General features: G+C 34.9%; 1 protein-coding gene across 3 annotated transcripts in view; it reads left to right on the top strand.

The window, feature by feature from the left end:
• Positions 1-22,554, top strand: part of LOC117914829 — a 30,988-nt gene extending 8,434 nt beyond the window's left edge. For 2 of the 3 annotated variants that reach the window (XM_034830315.1, XM_034830316.1), the window contains exons 6-12: positions 4,016-4,114; positions 4,745-4,824; positions 4,895-5,111; positions 8,989-9,044; positions 15,525-15,653; positions 18,936-19,119; positions 22,052-22,554. In XM_034830315.1, coding sequence (XP_034686206.1) covers positions 4,016-4,114; positions 4,745-4,824; positions 4,895-5,111; positions 8,989-9,044; positions 15,525-15,653; positions 18,936-19,119; positions 22,052-22,177 — 891 coding nt within the window. In that variant the 3' untranslated portion in view covers positions 22,178-22,554. The remainder of the gene's footprint in view (positions 1-4,015; positions 4,115-4,744; positions 4,825-4,894; positions 5,112-8,988; positions 9,045-15,524; positions 15,654-18,935; positions 19,120-22,051) is intronic. The other variant, XM_034830317.1, reaches the window with a different exon arrangement.
• Positions 22,555-27,239: the final 4,685 nt, after the last annotated feature.

Here is a 27,239-nt window from a genome sequence, read left to right as displayed (position 1 = left end):
TCTTTCTTGTTAGGTATATATTTTCCTTGTGCACCAACATCAAAATTTTGAGAAATAAATTAAATTTTTATGAACTCAAAAAACTGAAACTTCCATGTAAAAAGGATTCAAATTAAAGGAGATAAAATACAAAATAAAAAAAAATGACAATGAATGGAGCCATTATGGGAATAAAAGTTCTATATGTCCTTGACATGGTGGGATCATGTAGATTGTTTCTACATATGCAAATGAAAGCCTATTCAAGTGTTGTTTATTGAAAGCATTTGTTGAAAGCCTATTTAAGGTTTAGGGATAACAATTGGGTCAAAATTTTTTGCTTTATTAAAAGCCTTGTTAAAACAAGCTTATTGAACTACCAACTTTTCCAAAAGTTTAAGCTAGTAGGATATGGGCCCACGATATATGTTAACCTAACACCATTTCTCATTCGTGACTCTGTACTTGCACGTGAAGAAACAAATTAATAGAAGTTCTAGTAGATAAATAAATGAGGGGATTAGCAATAGGAGAGGCATGGAGTTGACACCTCTATCTATTCCAAGCTTTAATAACATGTTAAGCTACCAACATCTTAAAAGCTTAGTAGATAAATAGATGGTATAGGAGTAGTAGAAGAGCCTTGAATTTGCTACTTCTAGTTAACCATAGGTTTAATACCATGTTAGACTATACTTTTAAGAAAGTTGGTAGCTTAACAACACTCTTTGTGTTTTAAAAGTACTTCGGAGGAAGGAGATTCCACCAATCATAACTTGGGTGTCTCAAGCAAGGCCTATCATGGTTTAAAATTGTGGTATCGATCATTGATTCAAGAGGTTTTGAGGCGTATCGGTCTCGGTATTTCGGATTGGTATTGGACGATGCATACAATATATTTAACATTTTTTAAATAATCATAAAAATATGTTTCATCAGTCTTTAATTTTGAAAATTCTTTTACTTATTAACTTCATGTTAAATTTAATTAATCATAATATTTTTATAATTGATTATCACCATTTGATTTAATGTTGATACAAGTAATTATTAATCTTTTAGTATTATGTTATCTAACAAAATTAAATTTATACACTTTTATGTCATTGTATCAAAAAATTATAACTAATTCATGTAAAATGTAGTTAGATTAAATTCTTATAAACTATATCCACATTCCTCTTATTTCTATTTATCTTTCTATATTATTACCCATTATATAAATACCCAAATACCTATTGGGTAAACCATAATAACCCAAAACCTATTAATCATTTCTTGCCCACCCTTTCTTTGCTTTTTTTCTTTCAAACCCATTTCCTATTCTTTTCAATTGAGTGGAATAAAACCACTTTTCTAGCTCTAAAAAATCTACATTCCATTTCTAAATCAAACATCTGCACTTTCTCCTCAAATTCCAAGCTCCTCCCTTTCAAATTGATCCACACCACGCCAACACCTCAATCAACTATACTCATTTTGCTGACAAACCTCAAGGAGATCTAGCCTCTAAACAATGTTTTCACCAAAAAACAATATTAGAGAATGAGAGATGTAGCATTGTCACCTTTGAGTTTGAGTCATCTTCAATTTTTGCCCGAGACAACCTAACCATTTCAAACTTGGATATCGATATTGTAATGGGCTTGTCCAAGGCAGATATGACTTGGTGGAGTCATACCTGTCTTGGCCCTTACTTCAAATCTTGAGGCCTATGAAACTCATAAAGTTGGTCACTCAAATCATTGATGTTATTAGAGTGTCTGGATGTTTCTTTATACTTGGATTCCTTTAGCTAAATGGGATAACTAAAGTGCCTCACAATTAGAGTTCTTTGTGGGGAATGTCATGCCGCTTTGAGTTGTGGTTACATGGTGTCTCTTTCTTAAGAACATGTTCTCTTTTGGTAATCGCTGTAACTTAAAGAATGGCTTAAATTCATATTATTGAATTAGCTTAGAGGGAGAGAGGTGGGGAATGTCATGCTACTTTGAGTTGTAGTTGCATAATACCTCTTACTAGTAGAATGTACTCTTTTGTCTATTTTGTCTAGTTGTTGTAACTTCCTTAAAGGATGAATCAAATTCATATTATTGAACTAGCCCAGGGAGAGAGAGAGATGTCATGCCACTTTGAGTTGCAGTCATACTGTCTCTTTCTTTAGAACATATACCCTTATGGCTAGTTGCTGGAACTTCCTTGAAGGATGGCTCAAATTCATATAATGGAATTAGCTCAGGAGGGGAAAATCTGAGTATTGTCTCAATATTGGAGGTGAGTAAATCTCTGCCCATCTCAAAGCCCTCCATCAGCTCTAATCTTGCAGCTCTCTCTCTCTCTCTCTCTCTCTCTCACTTACACACACACACACACACACAGAGCTCTCAACTTGTTTTAATTAAGGAAAATAGAGTAGTGTCTTGGTGCTGGAGGTGAGTTAGGCTAATCCTTCTCTGCCCATCTCAAAGCCCTTCATGAGCTCTAACCTTTCAGCTCTACACATTGATGATAATGGTGAAAAGGGAAGGCTGAAAGAGGAGAGGGATCTCCTTTTTTGAACCCTCTAAAGCCCTTAATCATGCTTTGAATTCCCCATTAAGTGTGACAGTATAAAAAACTGATGTCAGACTCCTAATTCAAATTTTCCATCCTATATTAAGACCTTTTTCTATTATGCATGATCTATTGACTTCCAATGCTCTTGGCCATGGTTTTTTCAGTACCTGTTTATGTTAGAACCACTTTTTTCCCAACTTATTAATGCTCCTCTACTTTCATGAGACCATTACTCTAGCCCCCAAATGAGCCTTTCAGAAGACAGATGCAAGATTTGTTAATGAAATAAAATTTCTTTTGTGCAATCATTCAGCAGAAATCAGCCTGCTGGTGGTTTGTGTTTCATTTTTCTACTATGGTTCTCTGCCTTTTTAGCTCTAAAATGATAAAAAAAGGAACAGGAATTATCAACAGTGAAGTGCTTGTGTTTTGAGTTATAAGCCTAAATTATATGTGCAATTATTTTAGTTAGTAAATGTTCATGCATCCTAAACATTTTATTTCCAAGGTCTTAACACTTGATGTGGACTGAAATATCTTAGAGTCCAGAACCATGTAGATATGGCAGAGTTATTGACAACTTTCTATATAGGTATCTATTTAGAAAATGACCGACATTAACATGTGATACATCAGCACCACAAAGTTGCAGTTGAACTTTTGGTAGTAACAATGAGACAAGAAAATTACATGGGTAATATTGTCAATGTTGAAAGCTTCCATTTTTAGTAAAAATCGAGATGATTTGGGACCATAGTTAAGCCAACACTGATCAAAGGAGCAGAGCAACCATAGAAAACAAGTGACTTCGTGAATTATTTACTGACATCCTGAATTATGGAGAAACTTTCATTTGCAAATTGCTAGGTGACCTAAAATTTTGGTAACCTCGATTATCATCAACTGAACATATCTAATTTTGAAGTTAAGAAAATTTTGACAAAGTGTCAGCAGGGACATACTTCTTTTGTCAGGTACTTTATATGGTTGTGCATACTAGTATAAACTTTTCCAATCACTAGTGTCATCTGAAATCAGCATGGTAGTAATATGCTATTCCTTTTCTCACAAAGATGTAGACTGGTTTTTGTTAACTCCCTCTGTTTTTTTCTCATGTTCCTTTTTTCTTCTAATATACATTCTTGCTTGTATACAAACCATCAACTAGACCTGAAACAATGTTGGGGTATAACAGGAGAGGAACTTTGTTAGGTTCTGTTTGCTATCTTTGGTCTAGTGACAGCCAAAGCAGTAACCTTCATCTCCCTGCTTGAAGTTTTCACAGGAAAGAAGCGCTCATTAACATTCCCACCAATCTTAGAGCTACTATTTTTTTTTATTAATGTGATCTTTTGTTGATTGTTTTCTCTCCACTTTGCATTTGTTTTCAATATTTTTGTTTACTGTATCGTAAGGCCTATTTGAAGCTGCTTAAAATTTAAATTTGAGCCCTTATGCTATTGTACACATCATTTTGTAGGGTCTGAAGAGAGCAGAAGCAGGTGCACTTGTTGATTACTCTTCATCTGCAGAAGATCAATTGGACTCCAGAACTGCACATGGAGACAACAACTTTGAGGTTTTATTTATTATATCCTTTTGATTAATACTGCTTACTTCCTCTATATTTTATCTGTTAGGCTACCAACTTTCCTCAAAACTTAAAACTATTAGGATATGGGCTCATAATATATACCAGAATGGATCAAGGAATAAACAGTAGGAGAGACTCAGACTTGAGACCTCTAATTAAGCATGACTTTGATGCTATGTTAGCCACTACCTTCTATAAAAGCTTAAGCTTTTAGGATATGGACCCACATGCGTGCTAGAATAACATCATCGATCTAGAAAGTAGGGAATTTAAAATGCATGGATAGTCTTTGACAATTTCTTTTTTCTTTTGAGAAAATGTGGTTCATAAATTTAGGGACCTCAAACTGCACATTTTCTCCATGGGATCATGTTATGCTCTAGTTATCACCTAAAGAGCTACTTTTTGGTGATTTATGCAATTATGACATAATTGAAGAGTTAATACCAACCTTCCTGGGTTTTATTGTCAATTAACACTCCATGTTGTGCTTCACTAATTATCTGATGTTACTTTTTGTTCTAGGACTGCTAGTTTATTTGGAATTGTTTTACTGAGGGTCATTGGTTTTAGGATGCTGATTCCATTGTAAGATATTTTTTGTGCGCCTTTCAGATTTTGGACCTTAATTATCAGATTCAGAAGAATAAAATAACTTTGAAGTCATTGCAGGACCTTGACTATACTTTTAAAAGGTAACTATCCGGTTTTTAGTTTCTGTACCTATGTCACTCTATTCAGTAATTAATTTCTTATTTCATATAGGTTTGAGGCTATAGAGAAGATTGAGGATGCATTGACAGGTCTAAAGGTCATTGATTTTGAAGGAAACTGCATTAGGTTGTCATTGAGCACATTCATTCCAAATTTAGAAGGCTTATTGTGTGAACAAAAAATTGAAGCTGTCAATGAACCATCTGAACTCAACCATGAATTGTTAATAGAGGTTATGGATCAGAGTATGGAGCTCAAGAATGTTGAGGTATGGTTTCCTTAATATCTTAAGTTTTGAACTTACCCCTTGGCCTATTATTTTTTTGTGTATCATTGTCCAATGAAATGCACAATTAAAGACAAACCTTCAATATCAAAGATTTTGTAGCCACTATAATGGTGATTTAAAAGAGTTGTGATAAGCTAACAGTTAGATTGACAAAAGTTTGACAATCACCCACCAGAGGTTGCTTAAGGCTAAACCAATATCACAATGATGTCTAATTTCTTAGTTGTTAATGCTTGAATTTACTTGGTGTTTTTATGGTGGTTGCTTGTGTGTTTCTGCAGTTGGTTTGGCCATTAATAGGTGCTCAAGCCAAACAACCACATTTAACTTATTTAAAATAGATGGGCACTTGGTTTTCAAGGCACCTACTTGCAAATATGTTATTTTAAATGTGAATTTTTTTCCAACCATATGAGGTCTAGAGATGCTTGTGCAAGATTTCCTGTGATTATATTGATGAGCTTTTGCCTCATCTTTATTATGTATGAGATGAGACACTAAAAGATTGAGGCAATTCTATTTCTATTAATTTATTTTTTCTGGAAATTATTTCTACATATTTTTTTATATTCTGTCCTGTGGAGCTCTATTTCATGGTCTGTAATCCAATTTCTTTACATGGATGTCACAATTGTATTTCATAAATACAGAATTTAAAAATTATGTTTAAGATCATAAGTAAAAAATTGGATTTCTTTTAGAAGCAATTTAATTGAGCAATTACCATCAATATGTAATATTTGTTTTTTTGTACAATGTTTTGAGAAAAATGTTCAAGGTCAAATCTTAGTGTTTTTGATAAAAGAGAACATTATTTGATCATAAACCATGTTGAGAAGTATCTCAAATTCCTATTTGGTATATATATTTGGTAAAAATATTGTGTAGAATATTTCATTTGTTATTAATTCCTTGTAAAATTATAGGTTTCCTTGTAGAATATAGAAAAGTGTTAGGAATCTTTATATAAATATTTTATTTTATGAGGGGGAAATTCATGAGATGGAGATGACCATGTAAAGCATATATCGAGCAAGTAGAGATGTGAGGAACAATGGAGACACGTAGTAGAGTCAGACCTTGTGGTTCAAGGTGTAAGTACTAGGAGAGGGGAACATGAGATTGTCTAACGCTTGAAAGTTTAGGGAAGTGGTTGTGGAGGTATCTTAAGGAAAGTTATGCTCTTTGGCATCAGGTTATCTTAAGTATCTATGGGACACATCCAATAGATTGGACGCCAATAATTTAGCCAGATGGTCACGTCGTTCCCCTGGAAATCCATTGCACTTATTCTCTAGGTTATTTCTACATACACTTGCTTTGTGGTGGGTGATGGTACCAGAATTCGATTCTGGGAAGATTTGTGGTGGTGGGGGACCAACCTTTGCATCCATAATTTCCTAGACTTTTTAAGTCACCACATCTAGAAACCTATCCATCTCAGCTATTTTGGGTGATTGCACCTCTTTGTCTTAGGATCTTTATTTTCGTTGGAATCTAACTAATGTGGAAATTGAAGATCTTAGAAGACTAATGACCTTACTCTCTCATGTACACTTCTCCTTTTGTTCAAAATGCGAAAGCTTGAGTACTTTCTTTTTTTGAAGTATTTTCAATAAATTTTTTTTCTTAGCCTTGTCCAATTTTTCAAATTCAGTTCCTTTCCACCCAACAGTTTTTTTTTTTGTGGAAATCAAGAGCCCCTCCTAAGGTTAGGGCCTTTGCTTGGTTAGTGGCACCTAAGAAGGTAAATATTAATGACATGCTACAATTGAGAAGACCATTCAAAGCCTTGAACCCTGATTGGTACACTCTTTGTAGGAGGAGTGGAGAGACGGTTGATTATCTCTTTCTATATCATTCAATTACATTGGGGTTATGGCACAAGATATTCTCATAGACTGCGATGGTGTGGGTTCAACCAGGTAGTATTTGCAATGTGATGCATATCTCTTTCAAGTGTTTTGGGAACTTTACTAGAGACAATACTCTTTGGAAGAGTTCTTGTCTCACTTTGTTGTGGATTGTGTGGAGAGAGAGGAATGATAGGATTTTTGAGGATACTTGGAAGATGACTGAGATGATGTGGGACTTGCTTCATTTCCATGTTTCTTTTTGGGCTTACTGTACTAATGTTTTGAAATCATTTCCTTTGAGTGTAATGCAACTTTATTGGCTTTCAGTATGTACACCCTAGGGGTGGGTTTACTTGGTGAAGTCCTTAGTTGAGCTTTAGGAGTTGTTATACTTGTATAGCCTTTTTTGGTTCCTTTTGTATAGTCCTACTTGTATAGCGAAGTTTTCTTTGGGTCTTTTGATCAGATTTGTATTTCATGGGGTGGATTTATCATCCTTCTCATGTTTTTATTCACTTTTTAATTAATACATCTTTTGTTTCTGATAAAAAAAAAAAAAAAAAAGAAAGTTGTGTTTGCTTTATTGTCCTTTTGTAATTTCTCTATGGTATGATGGATTGTTTTTCTCTTATTGGTAGATGTAGCCATGTAGGTATAATTGGCCGAACCATGTGAAAATGTCATGTATCTTTGTGTTGTGTGTGAATTTCCTTTTATCTTTATGTTGTTTCACTAGCATGTGATATCAAAGTCTTTGCACCTTCCTTTGGTACAAATAAGTAGATACTTCAATGCAGTAACAAATTAATGCTAGTCTTTCAAAAATGTCAATCTTTTAGTGTTCAACTTGATTTTTGTATTAAAAAATGAGAGAGCATATGGCTAAGCTTAACACATTTAGAAGCTTATTCCTTTTGAAATAGTAGGATATGAAGCAATGAAGTCTCTTCCATCATGCCTACCTTGTTAAAAATTAATGTCATCTTAGTGGCAGAGTTTGAGAAGGAAATCAATTCCCTTCTTAGGAAAATGGAGTCAAGAAAAGTTCGCGGGGTTAAGGTGGTAGGGGAAAAGAAGAAATCACTTTCGGCTACTTGTTTAGAGGGGAGATTAAAAAGCTTGAATGCTTGATCAATTACAAATGCTCTCTTCTCTCAACCAGGGGAAGGGGGAGGGGCAATGGAGTCCAAGTTGCTTTGTGTTGACATGGCTTTCTTCAATTCCTGCTAGGTTGTTTTTGGGGTCTTGGAGGTCTGTGGCATGTTCTCTATTCCTTGCTAGGCTTTAGGGATTGTTTGTGTGTGGGTTGTGTTTTAGCACCGGTCTTTCCCGCTTGGGAGAGTCTGTTTGTTCTAGAATGTCGTGGTTTGGTTGGCTTAAGGGTGGGTAGTATTTCCCTTTCTCTCTTGCTAGCCTTTTGGCGTGTGTTGTATACTTCGATGTGTACTTTATTGTGCCTTTTTGCTAGTGCTCTATAATATATTCTCTCATTTACCTATCAAAAAAAGAAAAAAAGGAAAAAAGAAAAAAAACATCCCCTCAAATCTATATTAGGCTCCTCTCATTTCTATCCAAACCCTTTTGATCTACACATTGAATGGACAACTGAGTTGAATGACATTGAGACGAATGCCTTTAAAAACATTAGTACAAGAGGGCAAGAAAGAAGAATAGAAGTGAAGTAGATCCTACAATGTCTTTGATGACCTCCATTTATGTTCAAAGATTGTAGCATTTCTCTTCACCTCACAATCCAAATGAATATGAGACAAACAATATGCTAAAGGTTTTTTCCTCTAATGGAAGCTCTATATGAAATTATTATATTGCATGTACTAGAGGGTGTCACATTAGCTTGACTTTTCAGACTCATGTGTGCTTTCGAAGTTCTACCTCCATCATCATGTGATTCAAAACATAGGTTCTTAGATTGTTTTTGTTGTGTCTTTTCCTAAGGATTCTTTGGATGTCATTTTAACTCTATTCCAAATGCTGTTCAGATTTTTCCAAATGATGTATACCTTGGTGAGATTATTGATGCTGCAAAGTCTTCCAGGTTTGTTTCTTCAATTCATTTTTTAAATGAACTTTCTCAGGTTCATCACATAAGTTTGGTTGTGTTGGAAACATGTTTATTTTATTGGAAGAAAATATCAAAATTGATATCAATATCCTATTTGTCAATGGTGTCATAAGGGTGAAACAGTTATATTAAATATTCATGATGTAATGGCTATTGACTGGATAGACAATATGATCAGCTTTAGGCACTCATCAAAGCCAGGGCTATGAAATCTTTTGCCTGTTTAGAAGTTTTTGTGTCAATGGAAGGTATCTGAAAAAGTTGTTTGTTTTGTTATTATTATTTCATTTCAGTTGTATGTGGTAGTTCTATTATTATATATCCCCAGTCAGCTTCCATTCAGTCTAGAAATTCAGTATGATTATGAGACCACAATGCTATGTGCTATAGAAATGTTGAGAAGTTAATAGACAACATGTTAAAAAACTGTCTACATGAGATTAGGATATTCATACCAGTGTCAATACAAGGAGATGAAATAAAAAATGAATACATTTGTGAGAAGGTAGCAATAGCACTAATTGCAGCAAAGGTGAGTGAAGGTTGTTTGAGATGTTTTAACCACATGCAATGAAGATCCATGAGTGCACTTTTCTGGAGTGTTCTGATTCAAGTTGAAAGCACTAAAAGGGCACAAGGAGGCTAAGAAGGATTTCATAAACAGGATGAAACACAATATCACTGTGAGAGCTTAGCTAAATGATGAAACAGGATTTCATATACAATGCACACAATATGATATGTCATCCTTTTTCTTTTCCTTTTTTCTAGAATGTAAATTGATACATATCTTTGGTTTATATCTCATTTTTTATTTTCTGAAACACAAATATGATACATAATAAGATGCAAATGATGTATGACATTATGCAGGAGACATAATTGACTATTTTTAGTAGTTCTTTAGCAAAGTCAAATTTATTTATTTTTTCTTAAAGGTTATGGTCTTAATTTAAAGTTAGAAATGGTTGAAAATGCAAAGGGGAAGAAGGAATAACCCTGCTTGACAACATTATACATGTGTTGTCAAAGGAAGGCATTGAAGATTGAAGCAAGGGGGCAAGTTGTTGGTTTGATTTGACCTATTTTGTGTGTGTGTGTTTTCAATTACTTTTTCTTCTTTGAGGAGGGAACTATGATGAAATTGGGGAAGTCATATAATTTTGAAAAAGACATAATCACAATTTACCAACAATCCGTAAATTATTGTAATTTCTTCTTTGTTGTAATGGTTAGTAACTTGTATATGCTTGGAACTTTTGGTACAAGTAATAGTTAATAGCAAACTAGTCTGAACTTCGAACTGAACATTATAGTAAAAAATTCAAGAACTTTATTTTGTGCTTTGCCCCTCGAAAAAGAAAAAAGAAAGAAATAGAATATGGCTGATCCATGGGAAAGAAGACCAATCTTTTCCATCTCTTGACCCCACAAAAAAGCTCCCATATGCTAGTTCATCAGGACACTGTGGCCACCCGATACTATTACACTTTGGCTATTTGAGGGGAAGATGCTATCTCCCCAACATTCAAATTGGTGGTAAACTTCGCAGCAGGAGCAGTCTTTTACTTTACTATTGATAAACCGCATTCATGGGGTTGGAATAAAAAACCTTGCTGAGCAGTCGCAAAAGAATGGACGATGTATATGGGGCTCAAAGGAAGTACACAAGTCATCCCATTTGAAGCTAAACAGTTTTCATCCTACCTAAGGAATCAGAAAGTTTGAAGTGGGACGTGGAATAATCCCTTATTGTTTTTGCACATTAAGCTCAATCATCAGGAATCCTCTTTTATTTATTTATTTATTTTAATTTTTTATATATATATAGATAAAACCACTTTCATTAAAAAATAAAAAGCGCCACTAGGACACACCAAAGTACACGGGACATATACAAATAGCACCTAATAGCACAAGAAACAAGAAAGAACCCCAACAATAACACTCACTTAACAAAAACCCAACCACTCAACAAAATCAAGACATAGAATCTGTCTCTATGTATTACTTTACCCAAGTAAAGAAGTCTATGTAAGAACATCTTCAAAAAAAGAGTTGAATGCTCCTCGTTATCTAATGATCGAAGATTCATTTCCTTCCAAACTGTCTAAAAGATACATAATGGAGCTGCTCTCCAAACCCTTATACATTTTTTGCCCACAAATGAACCATGCTAGCCTAAAAGAGCATCATTAACAGTAGCAACTTTTTTTTTTTTGATAGACAAAGAGACGAAATTAAATTAAAACACGCCAAAAGAGGGGGTGCTCCCTATGTACACAGACAGTATACAAAGAAAGCCAAACCCTAGGCAACAAAGGAGAGAAAAAACCTAGAAAGGACAAAGTTAACCAACACCCCAATCACCCAACAAGTTGAGAAAAGAGAGATAGTCCAAGTCCATAAATTGTTGAGACCACTCAAGAAGAGACCGTAGAAAGAGGTTCCTCAAGCTTGTATCTGACATCTCTTCCTCTTTGAACAATCTTTGATTTCGCTCTCCCCAAATACACCCAAACAGACAAATAGGCGCCATTCTCCAAACTACACTCCTTTTCTTCCCTAGGCCCTTAATTTTCCATTCAGGAAGCAGATTCTCACTGAGTCCGGGAACACCCACATCACCCCAAAAGAAGAAAGCAATGAAATCCAAAGCTCCCTTGTCTTACCACAATGAATTAGAATGTGGTCCGCCGATTCCTCATTCTCTTTACATAGATTGCATCTATTAACCATAGACCAACCCCTCCTCATTAACATATCAACTGTAGACATTTTACCTCAAACTGCTTCCCAAGCAAAAAAAGGGGTTCTCAAAGGGGCATATGAACCCTAAACCTCCTTTGCTGGAAATAAGGGACTGTTCTCCACTTTTAAAGACCTATAATAAGATTTAACACTAAATTTTCCTTTCCTCTCTATCTTCCAAACTACAGAATCCTCCCCTTCTTGAACCTTTACTGTAGAAATGTGATTCAGCAAACGATTCACCTCCTCCAATTCCCAATCTTGAAAGGATCTTCTAAAATACACCTCCCAACCCCCTCCACCACCTCATTGTCTCCCCCAAAGATCAGCCACTACAGCAGAATTGTGGGTTGCAATTCTGTACAACAAAGGGAAGAGATCCTTCAGCTTAGAATCTCCTACCCAAAAGTCCCACCAAAATCTAGTGCGTCTCCCATTTCCAATACGAATACTAGTTCTAGGAAAGAACTCCTCCCAACCCTTTCTAATGTCTTTCCAAAGGCCCATCCCATAAGACTCCCTCACCTCTCTAGTGGTCCAACCCCCTTCCTCCTCTCCAAATTTACCTACAATGACTTCCTCCATAAACTCTCCCTTTCTAAAGGAAATCTCCAAAGCCATTTTCCAAGCAAAGCATGATTGAAGTCCTTCAAATGCCTTAACCCCAACCCTCCATGCCTCTTATCTTTGCAAATAACTGCCCAACTTACCAAGTGGATCTTCCTTTTCTCCTCCAACTCTCCCCACAAAAACTCCCTTTGAATTTTCTCCAATCTAAGTCTCACTCTTCTTGGAATCACAAAAAGAGACATAAAATAGATGGGGAGATTTGAGAGAGTGCTCTTGATGAGGGTAAGACGACCTCCCTTAGAAAGATATTGTTTTTTCCACGTAGCCAATTTTCTCTTGAATCTTTCCTCTATCACATCCCAAAATCTACACGAATTATGAGGGGCTCCAAGAGGTAAGCCTAGATAAGTAGTAGGGAGATTCCCTACTTTACACCCAAAAACCGCAACAGCTCTGTCCACATCCTCCACTTCCCCAACTGGAATTATTTCACTTTTCTGCAAGTTTATTTTTAGGCCTGATACCACTTCAAAACATATCACAACCCACTTCCAAAAAACCAACTAGTCCTTATTATCCTCGCGAAAAAGAAGAGTGTCATCGGCAAACAACAGATGGGAAATCGAAGCCCCTACTCCACGTCTCCCCATTACCTTGAAGCCTCTAATGAAACCTTTCTCCTCAGCTCTTGATATTAAACAGCTAAAGGCTTCCATGATCAACACAAACAAATAAGGTGAGAGTGAGTCTTCCTGCCTTAGGCCTCTAAACGTTGAGAAGAACTCTGTGGGAGTGCCATTCACTAAAACTGCCATTCTCACAGTTGATATGCAGAAAAAAAATCCAATTTCGCCACTTGGGTCCAAAACCCATTTTCTCCAAGACTAAAAGATCAAGCAACTTGCACCTAATGGACACCAAAAAGATCAAACAGTAATTGCCAAAGGATCTTAATCAGTAAACAATGGAGGCGGATATGATCTATGGATTCTTCCTCTTCTTTGCAAAGAAAATATCTATTGACCAAAGACCAACCTTTTTTTTGAAGCTGATCTAAAGTCAAAACTTTGCCCTAAGAAGCCTCTCACACAAAAAAGTTAACTTTAGAAGAGACCCATGAATTCCAAACTATCTGCTTTGGAAATGAAACTAGATCCCTTGGTTCCAACGCAACATATAAATACTTAACAAAGAATTTATTATTGTACAAATTCATCCACACCATCGTGTCTTCCCCCACACTATCAACTGTCTTTCCTTGCAACCTCAAAAATAAATCCTCAACTTTGTCAACTTTCCAATCATTCAAAGCTCTTGTAAAACAAGGGTTCCAATGACCTCTTTCCCTGTTTGAACCCAAAGATCCGCCACCCATGCCATTTTTAAAGAAGGGAATGAAACACATGACGGTTCATCCCCACACCATTTATCCATCCAAAACTTCACCCTCCTCCCATTACCCACCGTAAAAGAGAGACGACCCAAGAAAGTGTTTCGTTCCTTCCTAATGGATTTCCAAAGCTTGACTCCATACCCATCTCTAACTTCACAGGACCACCACCCACACTCTTCCTCCTTGTATTTGCCACTAATTACTTTAGTTCAAAAGGCATCTCTTTCATTTGCAAACCTCCAATTACATTTGCACAAAAGCGCCTTATTTAACAAAGAAAGGGCGCCTACTTCCTAACCCGTCCTTGCTCTTCTCCAAACACACTATGGACCACTTCACATGATGGAACTTTTTCTCCAACCCTCCACCTCCCTAAAGGAACTCTCTTTGAATTTTCTTCAACCTCAATTTGACTATCCTTGAAATATGGAATAAAGACAAAAAATAAATGGGAAGACTTGATAAAGTGCTCTTGATTAGAGTAAGCCTCCCCCCTTTAGAGATGAATTGCCTTTTCCATAAAGTAAGTCTTTTACGAAACCTCTCTTCCACCTGATTCCAAATTGCAATTGATCTAAATCGAGCGCCCAAAGGCAACCTTAGATAGGTAGAAGGAAGTCTACCTTCTTTCCACCTTAGCGCTAAAACCAACTCCTCAACTTGTTCCACTATACCATTAGGAATCATCTCACTTTTCTCAAGTTCACTTTCAGCCCCAAACAAGCTTCAAACCACATGAACAATCAGTATAAATGAACCATTTGATCTTGGGAAGCCTCCTAAAAAGCAAGAGCATCATCTGCAAACAACAAGTGAGACACCTCTTCCCCTTCACCACCTCTCCCCGTCACCATTACCGTTGAAATATAGCAGCCTTCCATAGCTCTTTTGAGAAGACAACTTTGAGCCTCCATAGCCACAACAAATAAATGAGACAAAGGGTCCCCTTACCACAAACCTCTAGAGCTCTAAAAGAAACCCATAGGAATACCATTAATCATCAGGAATCTATTGTATTGAAGTGTCATATTTTGCTAAATCAATTTTTTCATGATAAGTTTTACATGTTTTCCTATGTTGAAATTGATGGATTCCTATATTTACATTTTTTAATATTATTATCTTTTCACAGAATTAGCTACACTACCAAAGTCATTATAGGCCAATTAGCTATTGTTTTCATTCAGATCTAGAACCCTTTTTTTGAAATGCTTTCTGCTCCCTTTTTTTTGTATAGGATTACATATGAATATATACAGAATAATTGTATGAAAATAGCCTAGGAAATAATGCCTACGATCATGCTATCAAAGATAAATAAAATAAGTGAAGAATGCTAAGAAAGGAAAAAATCCTAGGAGATTCTATGTACAATTATACAATTATTACAGCTCATATGGGCTGGAAAAATAGTCAACACAATCTGCCAGAATTTCCAACTGGCAGATTTTCCAACTGGTAGATTTTCCAACAGCTATATATTGCATCCCATGTAATTCTCTGTGTGTGTGTGTTGGGAGGGTTGCAGTGGCTCATATTTGTATACATACTTTTTTTTCCTTTACTTTTCATCATATATAATATGATACAAAATACAGGAATATAGCAAGAATGATACACAATATGAGTTGACAATTATGGTTGACATTGAGTTTTTCTTGAATTGAGTGCACTTGTATCTATATGCATTATTTATCATTGCTTTAGTTTCAACTGACTATTATTTTTTGTGCTCCCAGGAAATTATTTTCACATATGTCAATATTGGAGACTAGGTCTTCTTTAGAGTGGTTTGTTAGAAAAGTTCAAGATAAAATTATTTTATGTGCTCTAAGGCAATCTATAGTAAAGGGAGCAAACAAATCAAGGTGAGGTTGTAATCTTTTACTAGGTACGCCTGATACCATTTTGATGCTTTAAATTTGTTATAAATGTACTCTATGTATGAACTTATTTATCGGTTGCACTTGTTTTCTTGCTTAATCTTAACATTATCGAATATGAGTTTACAAAATCAGTCAGTTTATTCTGAGGGTATTTCAAGGGTTGACCTCTTTGATGTAAATTAAACTATTAATGCACTGGTAAAGCTCAAGGTATGACTAAAAGAATGTTTTTCCGGTGAAAAGAATATTTTCCTGAACTGTTTTCTTTTACCTTTTTGATAAGTAAGCAAAGGGAAGATATGTAATAATAAAAAGAGCAATATGCCAAGGTACATGGGTTGTATACAAAGGATAACACAAGGAATAGCCAGGAATAAGGAAAAATAAAAAAACTTGCTCCCTCCCTCATCTAGATCCCATTGAATCTACAAATTCAATAAAAGGCATTGATCCTTTTACGATGTGCATCCTAACCCATGTTGACAAGGTTTTTAGCAAAAGAATTCTTAATGATTGAGCTGATTGCTCCACAGTTCCAAAGGTTCTTTGGTTTGTTTCCTTTCACAAAGTCTAAAAAATACACAATGGGCGCCTCTTTAGACCTTGCTCTTTCTTCCTACAAAGGAACCTTGCCAATTTAAGAGGATCTTCCTAACTGAAAAAGGAAGGACCCAAATGACTCCGAAGAAAGAAAATAGTAAGTTCCATGACTCCCTAACTTTAGGGTAAATTGAAAGATGTGATCAATAGATCCCACCTTGCTTTTACAAAGGTAACCGAAGACCATCCTTCTTTAAAGTTGATTTAAAGTCGATCCCTTCCTCCAACAAGCTTCCCCAGCAAAAAAACTCACTTTGAGTGCCTGGATTCTAATATGAGCAAAAGGCATCATTCCTTGAACCCATTCACGCCACCCTATCCTTCTCTCCTCTCTTCACAAACTTCCTTTAAAACTTAGAAAAAAGACTCCAAAATTTCAAACTCCCAATCATTCTGGTTTCTAGGAAAACATGAATTCCTGTGTTCCCAACCAACATCTTTATTTGACAGGCATATTTCAGCCAATTCTATGATATGTAATGATATTGGTTAGTGTTGTTGCCCAATTTTACGGTATTGGTTAATTCTTGTTGTACAGGTATGGTCTTTGGGTTTTTATGTGAAGAAATGCAGCATTAATATTCTATCGTACTCCTGTTTTCATTCTGGACACAAGGTTTAGGCTTGTTCAATGTAGTTTGATTTGTTTGTACATGATTTAAATCTTTGTAGTCATTGTCATTCCTTGTAGTATAGTCTGAATCTGCAGAGAATGATGGATAAGTTGGCTGATCTTTCATGTAAAACTGCCACTTTATCCCTTGGTGCGTACAAGTTGTTACATATACATAGATATGACAGGTAATGGAACAGGTGTTTCCTATAAAATTGCTGTTTCAATTAATGATCCATATATGGAAGATTATGGGGGTGTCACGTATGCTGGTAATGCAACTGTGATAGGAAATGTTAATCTCTAAAGGAGCATGAAGTCAGCCCACAAGTTGAATGAAACTTGAGAGATGAATTCATAAAATTAAATATGACTGGTTAATAGACTTTAAGGGTGTGTTTTGTGTGTGAGAATGGGAATGGAAATAAGATGAGAATAGAGGTGAATCACAATACTATGTAGAAGAGAGGAATCAAAATCCTAGTGAGAGTAGGATTTGGTTTCTATACTAATGAATTTTTTATTCCTATTTTCATTCTAAAAGATAATCCAAACGCATTAATGAATGAGAATGAAATTGATTTCCCATTCCCATTATCTATTCTTGCATTCCAAACATGACCTAAAAGAATTCAAATCGCGCTACAACTTTAACAACAAATTGTGAGAATATCTTGCACTCTTTTCAACTAGGGAGGTGCGATCTTTCACTGAAAAACAACCCACCACCACCATATTCCCCCACCACCCGAGCATTTGTCTATGGAGAATAGAGCTCTGGATAATTTTTACAAATTGACGAAGTTTAATATTTAGGGCAGAACAGTAAACAATTGTTAACGCTTTTTCAAATTATGCTTACAATAATGAAAATTAAGAAGGATCTAACCACAAGTAGCACAAGTATCACAAGCACTGACATTTATAGTGGTTGAGCCTTTAGCTGATATGCACTCCCATTACTTCACCAATATTTTTATCCATTGTGTCCATAAGTTTTCTTGGTTCTGCTAGAATAAATATTACATTTCTAGAAGGTATCAGCTAGCCTGTGTAGATTGGCTAACTGGTTTCATACCTGCTCTCAAGGATAATTTTTGAGTTTTTAGAGGGGTACCGGCCAACTTGTTTATACCAGCCACCAGTCTCACTGAGCTCTGAAATGCAACTTAAAATTGGTGCAAATTTTGGGTTAAAAACCAACCTAAATGTGCCTAACTTCTAAAGCATGCAAAATGCTCACACACCATGCATAAGTATGTCTTTGAGTCCTGAATTGGACCTTCAAAACTTGAGTATGAGCACAATCATCTTCTTGTGGACAAAAAATCTTGTTGGTGGTCTTAAGTGTCATCCTATACTACAGTTACACCAAAGTTACACCAAGGTCATGAAATTACCAACTTTATAGGCAGACTTGATTGCCTTTATAATCTCCCTCTTTGCTACATTCATGAGAAATTTTCAGTAGGAAAATATGTGGAAAAAAAAAAAAAGAAAAATTTAACTCAGGTAGAAATCCTGAGTACAATATGCACAATGAAGTACAAACATAGGCAGAATTTGCTCAACTTTCCCTTAATATTTAGCTGATATTAGTTTTGATAATAAACATGGGGTTGTAATTGAAGCTCAAGCTCCTCCTGAAGAATATACATGAATAACGATATGAATGGTAGATAATTTTCATAGCCAAAGATAAAGAAAATAAGCATGTGAATATTTTATAGAAAATCTAATAGAGATTCCCTTAAAATATTTAATTATACCCTAAAAACAACATCATGTGACAATGAAGTTTTCAATAAAATTTCTGATGTGTCATTGCTTTGTTAGATAGGAAGATGAACTAAAGAAATTACCATTGAGAAGATTGTGACAAACTGATATTGGTATCATATTTATGTTCTCAAAATATGTTCCACCGTGAATATATAATGCACCCTGGATGCAGGCATAGCATCTTTCTGTTATCACTTTTCAATAAGATAATAACCTTATATCTATGATTGTTCATGTTTCTACACAAAATAACATAGTTTTCACTTCAGGCATTCCCTTGAGTACTTGGATAGAGATGAGATTATAGTAGCTCATATGGTAGGGGGAGTTGATGCATTTATAAAGGTGTGTCAAGGATGGCCTGTATCAAATAATGCACTGAAGCTTAAATCTCTCAAGAGCTCAGATCAGCAGTCAAAAGGAATTTCTTTGAGCTTTCTTTGCAAGGTTGAGGTGAGTTTTCTCTAACTTTTTTTTTTTCTTTTCTTTTCTTGATAGTTACTGATTTTTTGGTCTTGCTTCCCAAAGATTTTAATTATGTTACTTGATGATTTCTATTTTTATGGGTTGATTATGTCTTCCATGTTGGAGTACTCTAAAACCACTTCATTTAACTAGTGCACCATGTAAGCTATTTTTGTGGTTTTGTGAAGGAATTAGTCAATTTGGTTGCTTGAGTGGGTAAATCAATTTCTTGATAAAAAATGCATTTCAACAATGTTTTCAGAACCGAAGTGATCATTGAACCGGAAAAGTTACCGGTTCACTAGTCAGATTGGTGGTCGAACCGCGATCGAATCGGTGATGTCATAAATATATAATTTATAAATTATTAAAATTTAAAATAATTATAAAAATAAAAATAATAATTTATATATTATTTAAAAATTAAAATTTTATTTGAAAATCATAAAATTAGTTTCAATTTAGAAATTTAAATTAAAATCATAATTTTAATTTAAAATTTAAAAATTTAATATTTATTTTTAAATACAAAATTTATTTTAAAATCAGAAATTTATTTAAAATTGTAATGTTTTTGTTAATTTAAATTAAAAATCATAAGTTTTAAACATCCTGAAGTAAAAATAATAATGATATGAGGTAAAAAATAATTAAAAAAAAAAATCTAGAAGAAGGGAGGAGAGGGACGAGCAAATAGGGGAAGAGAGTTCCGGTAAGTCACGCAAGGGGTGGGGTTTCCAGTGCGGGGAATGGGTGGGTGGCTTTGCAGGGGGGTGGGGTCCTGCAAAAAGGGGAAGAGGGTTCCAACAAGATCACGCGGGGGGGAGGGGGAGGGGGAGGGTGGGTTTTCTAATAGAGTTGCGGGGGGGGGGGGGGGGGGGGGGGGGGGGGGTGTTGGTTTCCAGTGTGGGGGGTGGGATGGTGGCTTTGTAGGAAGGGTGGGATCTTGCTGGCGGGAGACGACGAGGGAGGGGGGGAGGGGCTTCCAGTGCGCAAGGGTAGGTGGGGTGGGGTTCTGTTGGTGGGAGACGGCAAGAGGGGAGGGCTTTTCCAATGGCAGGGGATGGTGAGAGGAGGCTTTTCTAGCGCGGGGTGGAGGTCCTGCTAGCGGGAGACGGCGACAGTGGAGAAAAAAAAAAAAAAAAAAATGAACTAGACGGTTTGGAGGGATTCGTCTGGTTCACCGGCCGGACCACTGGTTTAACCGGTTTAATTCTAGTCCGACCACTCTCCGGCCTAAATGACCGGACCGGACTGGAACCGTGATTGGCTGACAATCCGATCGGCCGGTCCGGTTTGGTTTTTAAAACCATGCATTTCAGTAATTCTAAATAAAATACCAAAACACATTTTAGTAATCTTTTAATAAAGTATTAATATGAGTAAGTCATTTTTAGAGAACCTAAATGTGCCTTGATGATTCCAAAATAGCAATTGGGTTCTTTATGTTCCCAAGACAACATTCAAATTGTTCAAGTTTTGTACCAACATTCAAATTGGGTTCTTTCTTAATTCTCATTCAATAAGTCCATTTTTGAACTTGTGATTCTTATAGTATCTAAGTTTAAAGATTTATTCTTCATTTACTTGTACATCTTTTGAGAAAATCAATGTCCAACAAACTGTTGGTTAGGATGATTGAATATTTTGGATGCTTCAGTTCTATGATGCAAGATAGAAAAGTTTTGAGGAAGAAAGGTAGAACAAAGTTCCTGACTAGAGGGCCCAATATTTAGATGTCATGAATTTCAGAATTTAAAATCTCCGACATGGAACCCATTTAGTGGTGGTCATGATGGTTTACCCAAATGAAGTATGCGGCTATGCTTAAGAATCCACATTTTTTCTTTTTAAATTCATAAGAGCCGTACTTAAATATCATGAAAATGGGCATGTAGTCATATAGAGTTCATTGAGTAAAGATTTAAGGCAAAAAGAGAAGTCAAGGGTTGGTTTTGTGGTGGTGGTTTGTTGTTGTTGTTTGGGGGGGTAGGGGTGTTGGTTGTTTGGTTTGTTTGGTCCGTGAGTGTAGGATTTGTGTCTGGTTATGTGGGAAACTTTCAGGGAGGCTTTTGTAGCTCATCTTAATTGTTTGATAATCTCTGTCTGCTAACCCATAAGCCAAGCTTCATGTATATTGTCTGACCTGAATGCTAGGTAGAGGGTGTAAGCCCAGTAACTACCTATTTACTTAAAAGATGTCATGATTTTATGTTGGCCTTACTGAGGGTTGATGGTGCATTGGGTTTTGGGCTGGTTTTCATTTATTGGTTTCATGTTATATTGAGTTATGATTTGGGCATGGCATCCCTAGTTCTATATTGTAATTTCAATTGCCATGAAGCTAAGTAGATTTTGGCTTCTTATGTAGGTGAAAAGAGCTTGATGGGAATTAAGCATACAAGTAACTAAGGAACCAAAAAAAAAAAGGTTCCCCTCCATTGTTGTAGAAATTGGGTATGCTTCTAATTGGGTAATAATATTTAAGTGAACATATACTTGACCATTAGTGATTGGTCTCAATTCTTGGATCTTGAGCCTACAGATCGGGGATGGGTCTCTCAGTGATGGGCTAAACCAGAGTCTAGTGGTAAGAAAGTATAGCTGTGTTGAACAAAGCCACAAATCTAAAATAAGATGACTTTTGAGGGAAGTGAAAGTGTGAATGCAATTAATACAATTCTTGAGAAACTAAGATTGTGGAGATATAAAGCCATGGATACCATGGAATGCTCATGCCAAAAGTGATAGATTATCAAAATGACAGTGCTTACATTTCTAGAAACCAGACCTTTGATTTAAAGGTCATCAATTCCATGTTACTTCCTGGAATGAGTCTTAAAATTAAGAAGACTGCAATTCACACGGTTGGTCATTATATCTGCTATCTGAACAACAGATTTTCTTTTTAATTTACTAGGAAATGGCAAACTCCTTGGATGTGTCCATACGAAAAAATATTTCAAGCTTTGTGGATGCCATAGAAGAAATACTTGTGCAGCAAATGCAGTCCAAGCTCCATGTTGTCGATGTTCCTGGAAAGTGACTCTTTCTCTGCTTCTGAATGGTAAGGGCAATTTATTGCTGAATCTGATGTATGTGTATATTTAGAATTTGATGTGTAATGTATGTTTAGAGGGGCCAAAGTGTCAGTAAAATTGCCACAGAAGTTGACCCTTTCCTAGGTTAAACAGAACAACAGTCGATCTTTTGTTCCATTGTTGGTAAAGTCACGAAGGATGAATCTCTCCCTCAAGATTAAGTCGGTGGAAATGAAGCAAAATCAAACTAGTTATACATAGTTATCTACATCTCTTAGTAGGAACTTATGACTTTTTTATAGTACTTATATCATTAAAAGGTGTTACTTTGGTATTATCTTTTACTTGAAAATGCACAAAATTTTAATTATTTTGAGTTGAATGTATTAAGTTTGGATTTTATAAGTTCGGGTTTTTCTTCTCTGAATTTTTCTTTACAAAAATGTGCACCAGAAAACATTTTTGGTTAATGAGAAATGTTGTTCCCAGATCCATTCACTGAAATGAACTTGTATCAGTGGCTTAGAAAGAATATGAAAGAAAACCTCTGATGTAGAATTCAGACACCTGTAATTATGGTCTCATCATAAGTTTGTTTGAATCTATGAATTCAAGTTGGAATGATTCACAGCCTAAATGGATGATTTAATTGAGAGAACTTCAGAATATTGACGCCTTTTAAACATTATAATTTTAATGTTTTGAGTCAAAAGATTGAATGGTTTTGAAAGGATTATGATTTTTTTCTTTTCTTATTTATTTATTTATTTATTTATTGAAGTCTAGAGCACTTTTGAGTGTATAGCATTTTTTTAGTATGAGAGTTTTTAGAGTGTTTAATAGTAATTTAAAAAAAAAATGTTTTTAATCTTTTTAATATTTGAAAGATAATTTTTTTTAAGTGTTAAAAACGTTAAATACACTTCTTAGAATTGTTGTAAAATGAACTCTTATTACAATCACTTAGTTTTGGTTTGGATATATATTTTTTTTTATGTTTTTTTTTAAATAAAAAATTGTAAAAACTTTCATATAAGATATTAATGTTTGAAGAAATAATAATTTAAAAATTGAGGCATAAAAAATATTTTACTTCAAAACCTTTTAGGCTATGCTTGGTATGAGATAAGATAAAAGATGAGATATTATACCCTATCTTATGTTTAGTTGGTGATGACATATTATAAGTTATCCTTATCACTTATCCTATTATATATTCAATAAAACATGAGATATGAGAAGTAGTGAGATATATTTTTTATTTTTTATTTTTTTTGCCTCTTTCTTATGACATATGTTAATCTTGTGGTAAGGTATGAAATATATATAACCTATTTATCAAAAATTTATTTATTTTTATCAATTTTTTATTTTTTAGTATGCTCATTTTATAAAATGATTTTTTTATATTATAAATTAAATTTAAATTAAATTTATGATTAAGAAAAAACTAAAAAAATATGTATAAAATAATATTAATATATGATATATAAATTATTTTTATATATTAAATAACATAATATAAATTTTTTTATTTGCAAAGTTCAAATATTTTAATCATGAATATTGTTTAACATAACAAAATTTTTATTTTTTTAAATAAAAAATATTTGAATATGATATAAATTTTATTTTAAATACTGAAAATAATATACATTTCATATTATTTTATAAATATAATATAATATAACATATTTTATTAGATATGTTATTTTAAAATATCATGTCCATGTATATCCAAAAATATTATATTCTATTAAAAATAATATCATATCCAATGGAATATGATGCATATTCTATTTTGTCAATCAATCCTATCATATCCCATGAATCAAACGTAGCCTATGGGTTGGGTTTGTTTTGGTGAATAGTTTGTATTATACATCATAATTTTTATAAATAAAATAAATCCAAACAAGAAGTCGTCTACTAAAAAAAGCTTGGAGTAAGGCAAATGGCGTTGGTCCAATTCCAAATATTCATTCTTAAAATTTAACATAGTAACTTTTTTTTAATGTCTCAATTTTTAATTTTCATTACCTTTTAACAGTAAACCTATAAATTTTTTCATACTTTATGGAAAAATTAGTACCATTTTTCAAAAAACAGGAAACCTCTTCAAACAAACACTAACATTATTTTTTTTTCCTTAAATCTAAATAGACCTTCATTTAATTTTAAGTCTGAATTAATATTAAATTATTTGTTTTTTTTTTAAATTTATGTTTAAGAAAATTACTTAAACCAACCGTTTTTTTTCATTAATTTTTTTTTTCTCTTAAACGTTAAATTCACAGCTCAAAGCTGGGTTGGTCCAAAAGCTCAGCCCAAAGCAAAGGCAAGCTGGGCCTGAGCTTGCGACCCTGACCCCATTTACTACCTAAGAGTGAGTTGTAACTTGTAACTTGTAAAGAGTAAAAACATTCTACTTGCCTGAATATGGAGACCTGATGGAAAGTTGGTTAGAGCAGGAGAGAGGGCAGTTTGTTTGTTTCTAGAGAAAAAGAAAAGCTATCAAAAGCTCCCATAGAGAATTCTGCTCATATTTTCTCCAAAAAACACACTGGCAATGCTGCATAGCATGGTTGCCTATCAGTCAACTCCCAAGAACTACATGGAGAGGATTGACCCTAAAGAAAACAATCTCTAAACCACCCTAGCTACCTACTCAGAAAATGATGTAAATGCAACCCATATTTCTTTAGAGAAAGAGAAGTAGAGAGGAGTATCATTATTTGAGAAAGGGGAAGAATGTTCAATAGGTACATGAAAAATTGAAGTAGAGGCTTATTACTAGAATTCAGAATGAACAGCACAGTATACAACCAAAACTAATTCAAACTACATACTAAAAATCGCAGTAACATTGTTTTGCTGACCTTTACAATTTCTTCCCAATCATCCATCCACAATGAATTGATCATCTTGATTATCTCCCTCAACCCTCGCATCTCCATGCACAATCCCATTCACATGGTGCAAATTCTGCATCATTTGTGAAAGATAATGGTTGCTAGCTCCGGTATGATCAGAGAGTCCAGTTGGATGACCGCTCCACTGGGAAATGATTCCAAGCAACTGGCTACTGAGGTTTTGTTGCTCGTGAAGGATTCGGCTCTGAATCTGTCCCATTTCTGCTCGGTGCTGACTCAACATCTCATCAATCCTCTTCTTCCATTCTGTCCTCCGCCGGTTCATTCTCTCCTCCCACTCCCTCTCCTCAATCAACTCTTCCTCTCTTCTTCTTCTTTCTCTATCTTCACTTTCCTTCTCCATTAATTCCCATTCTCGAATCCACTGCCTCCTCAGCTCCTCCCTTGCCTTATCTCGCTCTTCCCTCTCTTTCTCCCTCTCTTCCAATTTCCTTTCCACCTCCTTCTCAAGCTCCATACCAAGGGTTTCCCTCCTCTGCTTCTCCCGCTCTCTCTCGGCCTCACGATGCTCGAACCGAGCCTCCATTTCCCTCAATTGCCCTAACTGGTTTGAAAGAAACCCCCAGGCCTTCTTCTCCAGCCCTTTCAATGCCTTCCTCTTCTTTCTTGAACTAGATGCACTCGGGTCCACTTCTTCATACACAAAACCATCATCGCCATCCTCCCTCACCCGATTATTCCCATTATTATAATTCTCCTCTCCATCTTCCCCATCATACTCAAATCCCATACCCAAAACTCCATTCTCAACCCCAAAATCCCCATCCGCCGAATGACCCAGAGGCCCAAACTCCACGATCTCCATTCCTCGATTGCCCCCAATAAAACCCCCACCGTTTTCATCATTACCCACCATCGCCAGCGGCTCAATGCCATTAAAAGCAAGTGGCACATCCCCAAACACCTCCTTGTATCTCAAAAAATTGGACCAGTGGGTGATGCCCTCGACCCAATTGAAGTCCTCCGGGCCAGAAGCAGCATCACCCAATTCCGGTTTCTTGATCTTCTGCTTGACAAGCAAGTACTGGTGCCTCATGTTCTGGACCTTGGTGGACACATCCTTCCAAGTCCATTGCCATGGATAGGCGATGGGGTCGCGCACATGGTGCACAGAATTCACATACAATGCTATGGGTCTGTACTTTTTTTCTCGGGTTTTCATTTTGGCTAAGGCCCCATTTGAGACCATTTCGCCGTATCTTTCAATTAGGGTTCTTTCTTCTGCTTCAGTCCATTTCTTTCGTCTTGGGGGAGGCATCATTCATTCACACACACAATCTAAAAACTGAATCAGAACAGAAAGTGCTGTTAACTACTACTGACCTTGATTTTGTTGATACAGCTGTGGTAGAGTTGCTGCTAGGACTTCAGTTTCTGGATAGTCATTTTCTCGGGAAAATTCCTCTAAGAAAATTTGCTGCTTTTTATTTTTCTCTCGGAATCAGCATCTGAACAGCCCTTTTATGTCAAATTACTAAAATGCCCTTCACTGTCGGATTATAATTTTTTAACCTTTATTTTATTTTATTTTTTATTATTATTTGTAGTAAAAAATAACTTACAGGAAAGAAAAAAAACTAATAAAAGAAAAATCCACTTTTAAATATGAGAACATAATCAGCCACCAAACTTATGATTCAACTTTTTTTCCTTTGAATGTTGAAAAAAATTAAGAAAGTGAGTCATAAAAGATCAGGACTTTCTCCTTTAATTCATCCTTTTTTTCTTTTCTTTTCATTACTCTTTTGCATAGGTGGGGTTGAAAAAAAAATGGATATGGGAAAAATAAACAAGAAAAAAAATTTTAAAATGAAGAAAAATAAGTAAAAAGAAAAATAATAAAAAATTAAATGATTTTTCTTATTTTATTATAATAAATTAAATTATTTAAAAAATATTTTTCTCAAGTTTTTTTTTTCAAAAATTTGATATTTTTGTAAAAAATCCAACAAAAAAATATTATATTGAATGAACATAATATTTTGATATAACATATCCAATTAGATATGTTACTGTCATGCTATGTTTATATTTAATTTATAAAATAAAGAAAAGTTGATATATATATATATATATACTAGTATTATTTTGAAATATATTTTATAAATCTTATTTTAGTTCTTATTTTTTTAAC

Source organism: Vitis riparia, chromosome 5 (assembly GCF_004353265.1).
Source record: "Vitis riparia cultivar Riparia Gloire de Montpellier isolate 1030 chromosome 5, EGFV_Vit.rip_1.0, whole genome shotgun sequence".
In the NCBI taxonomy this organism is placed as follows: Eukaryota; Viridiplantae; Streptophyta; class Magnoliopsida; order Vitales; family Vitaceae; genus Vitis; species Vitis riparia.
Note: the sequence above shows the minus strand (reverse complement) of the source record. Positions and strands in the feature narration are given on the sequence as shown.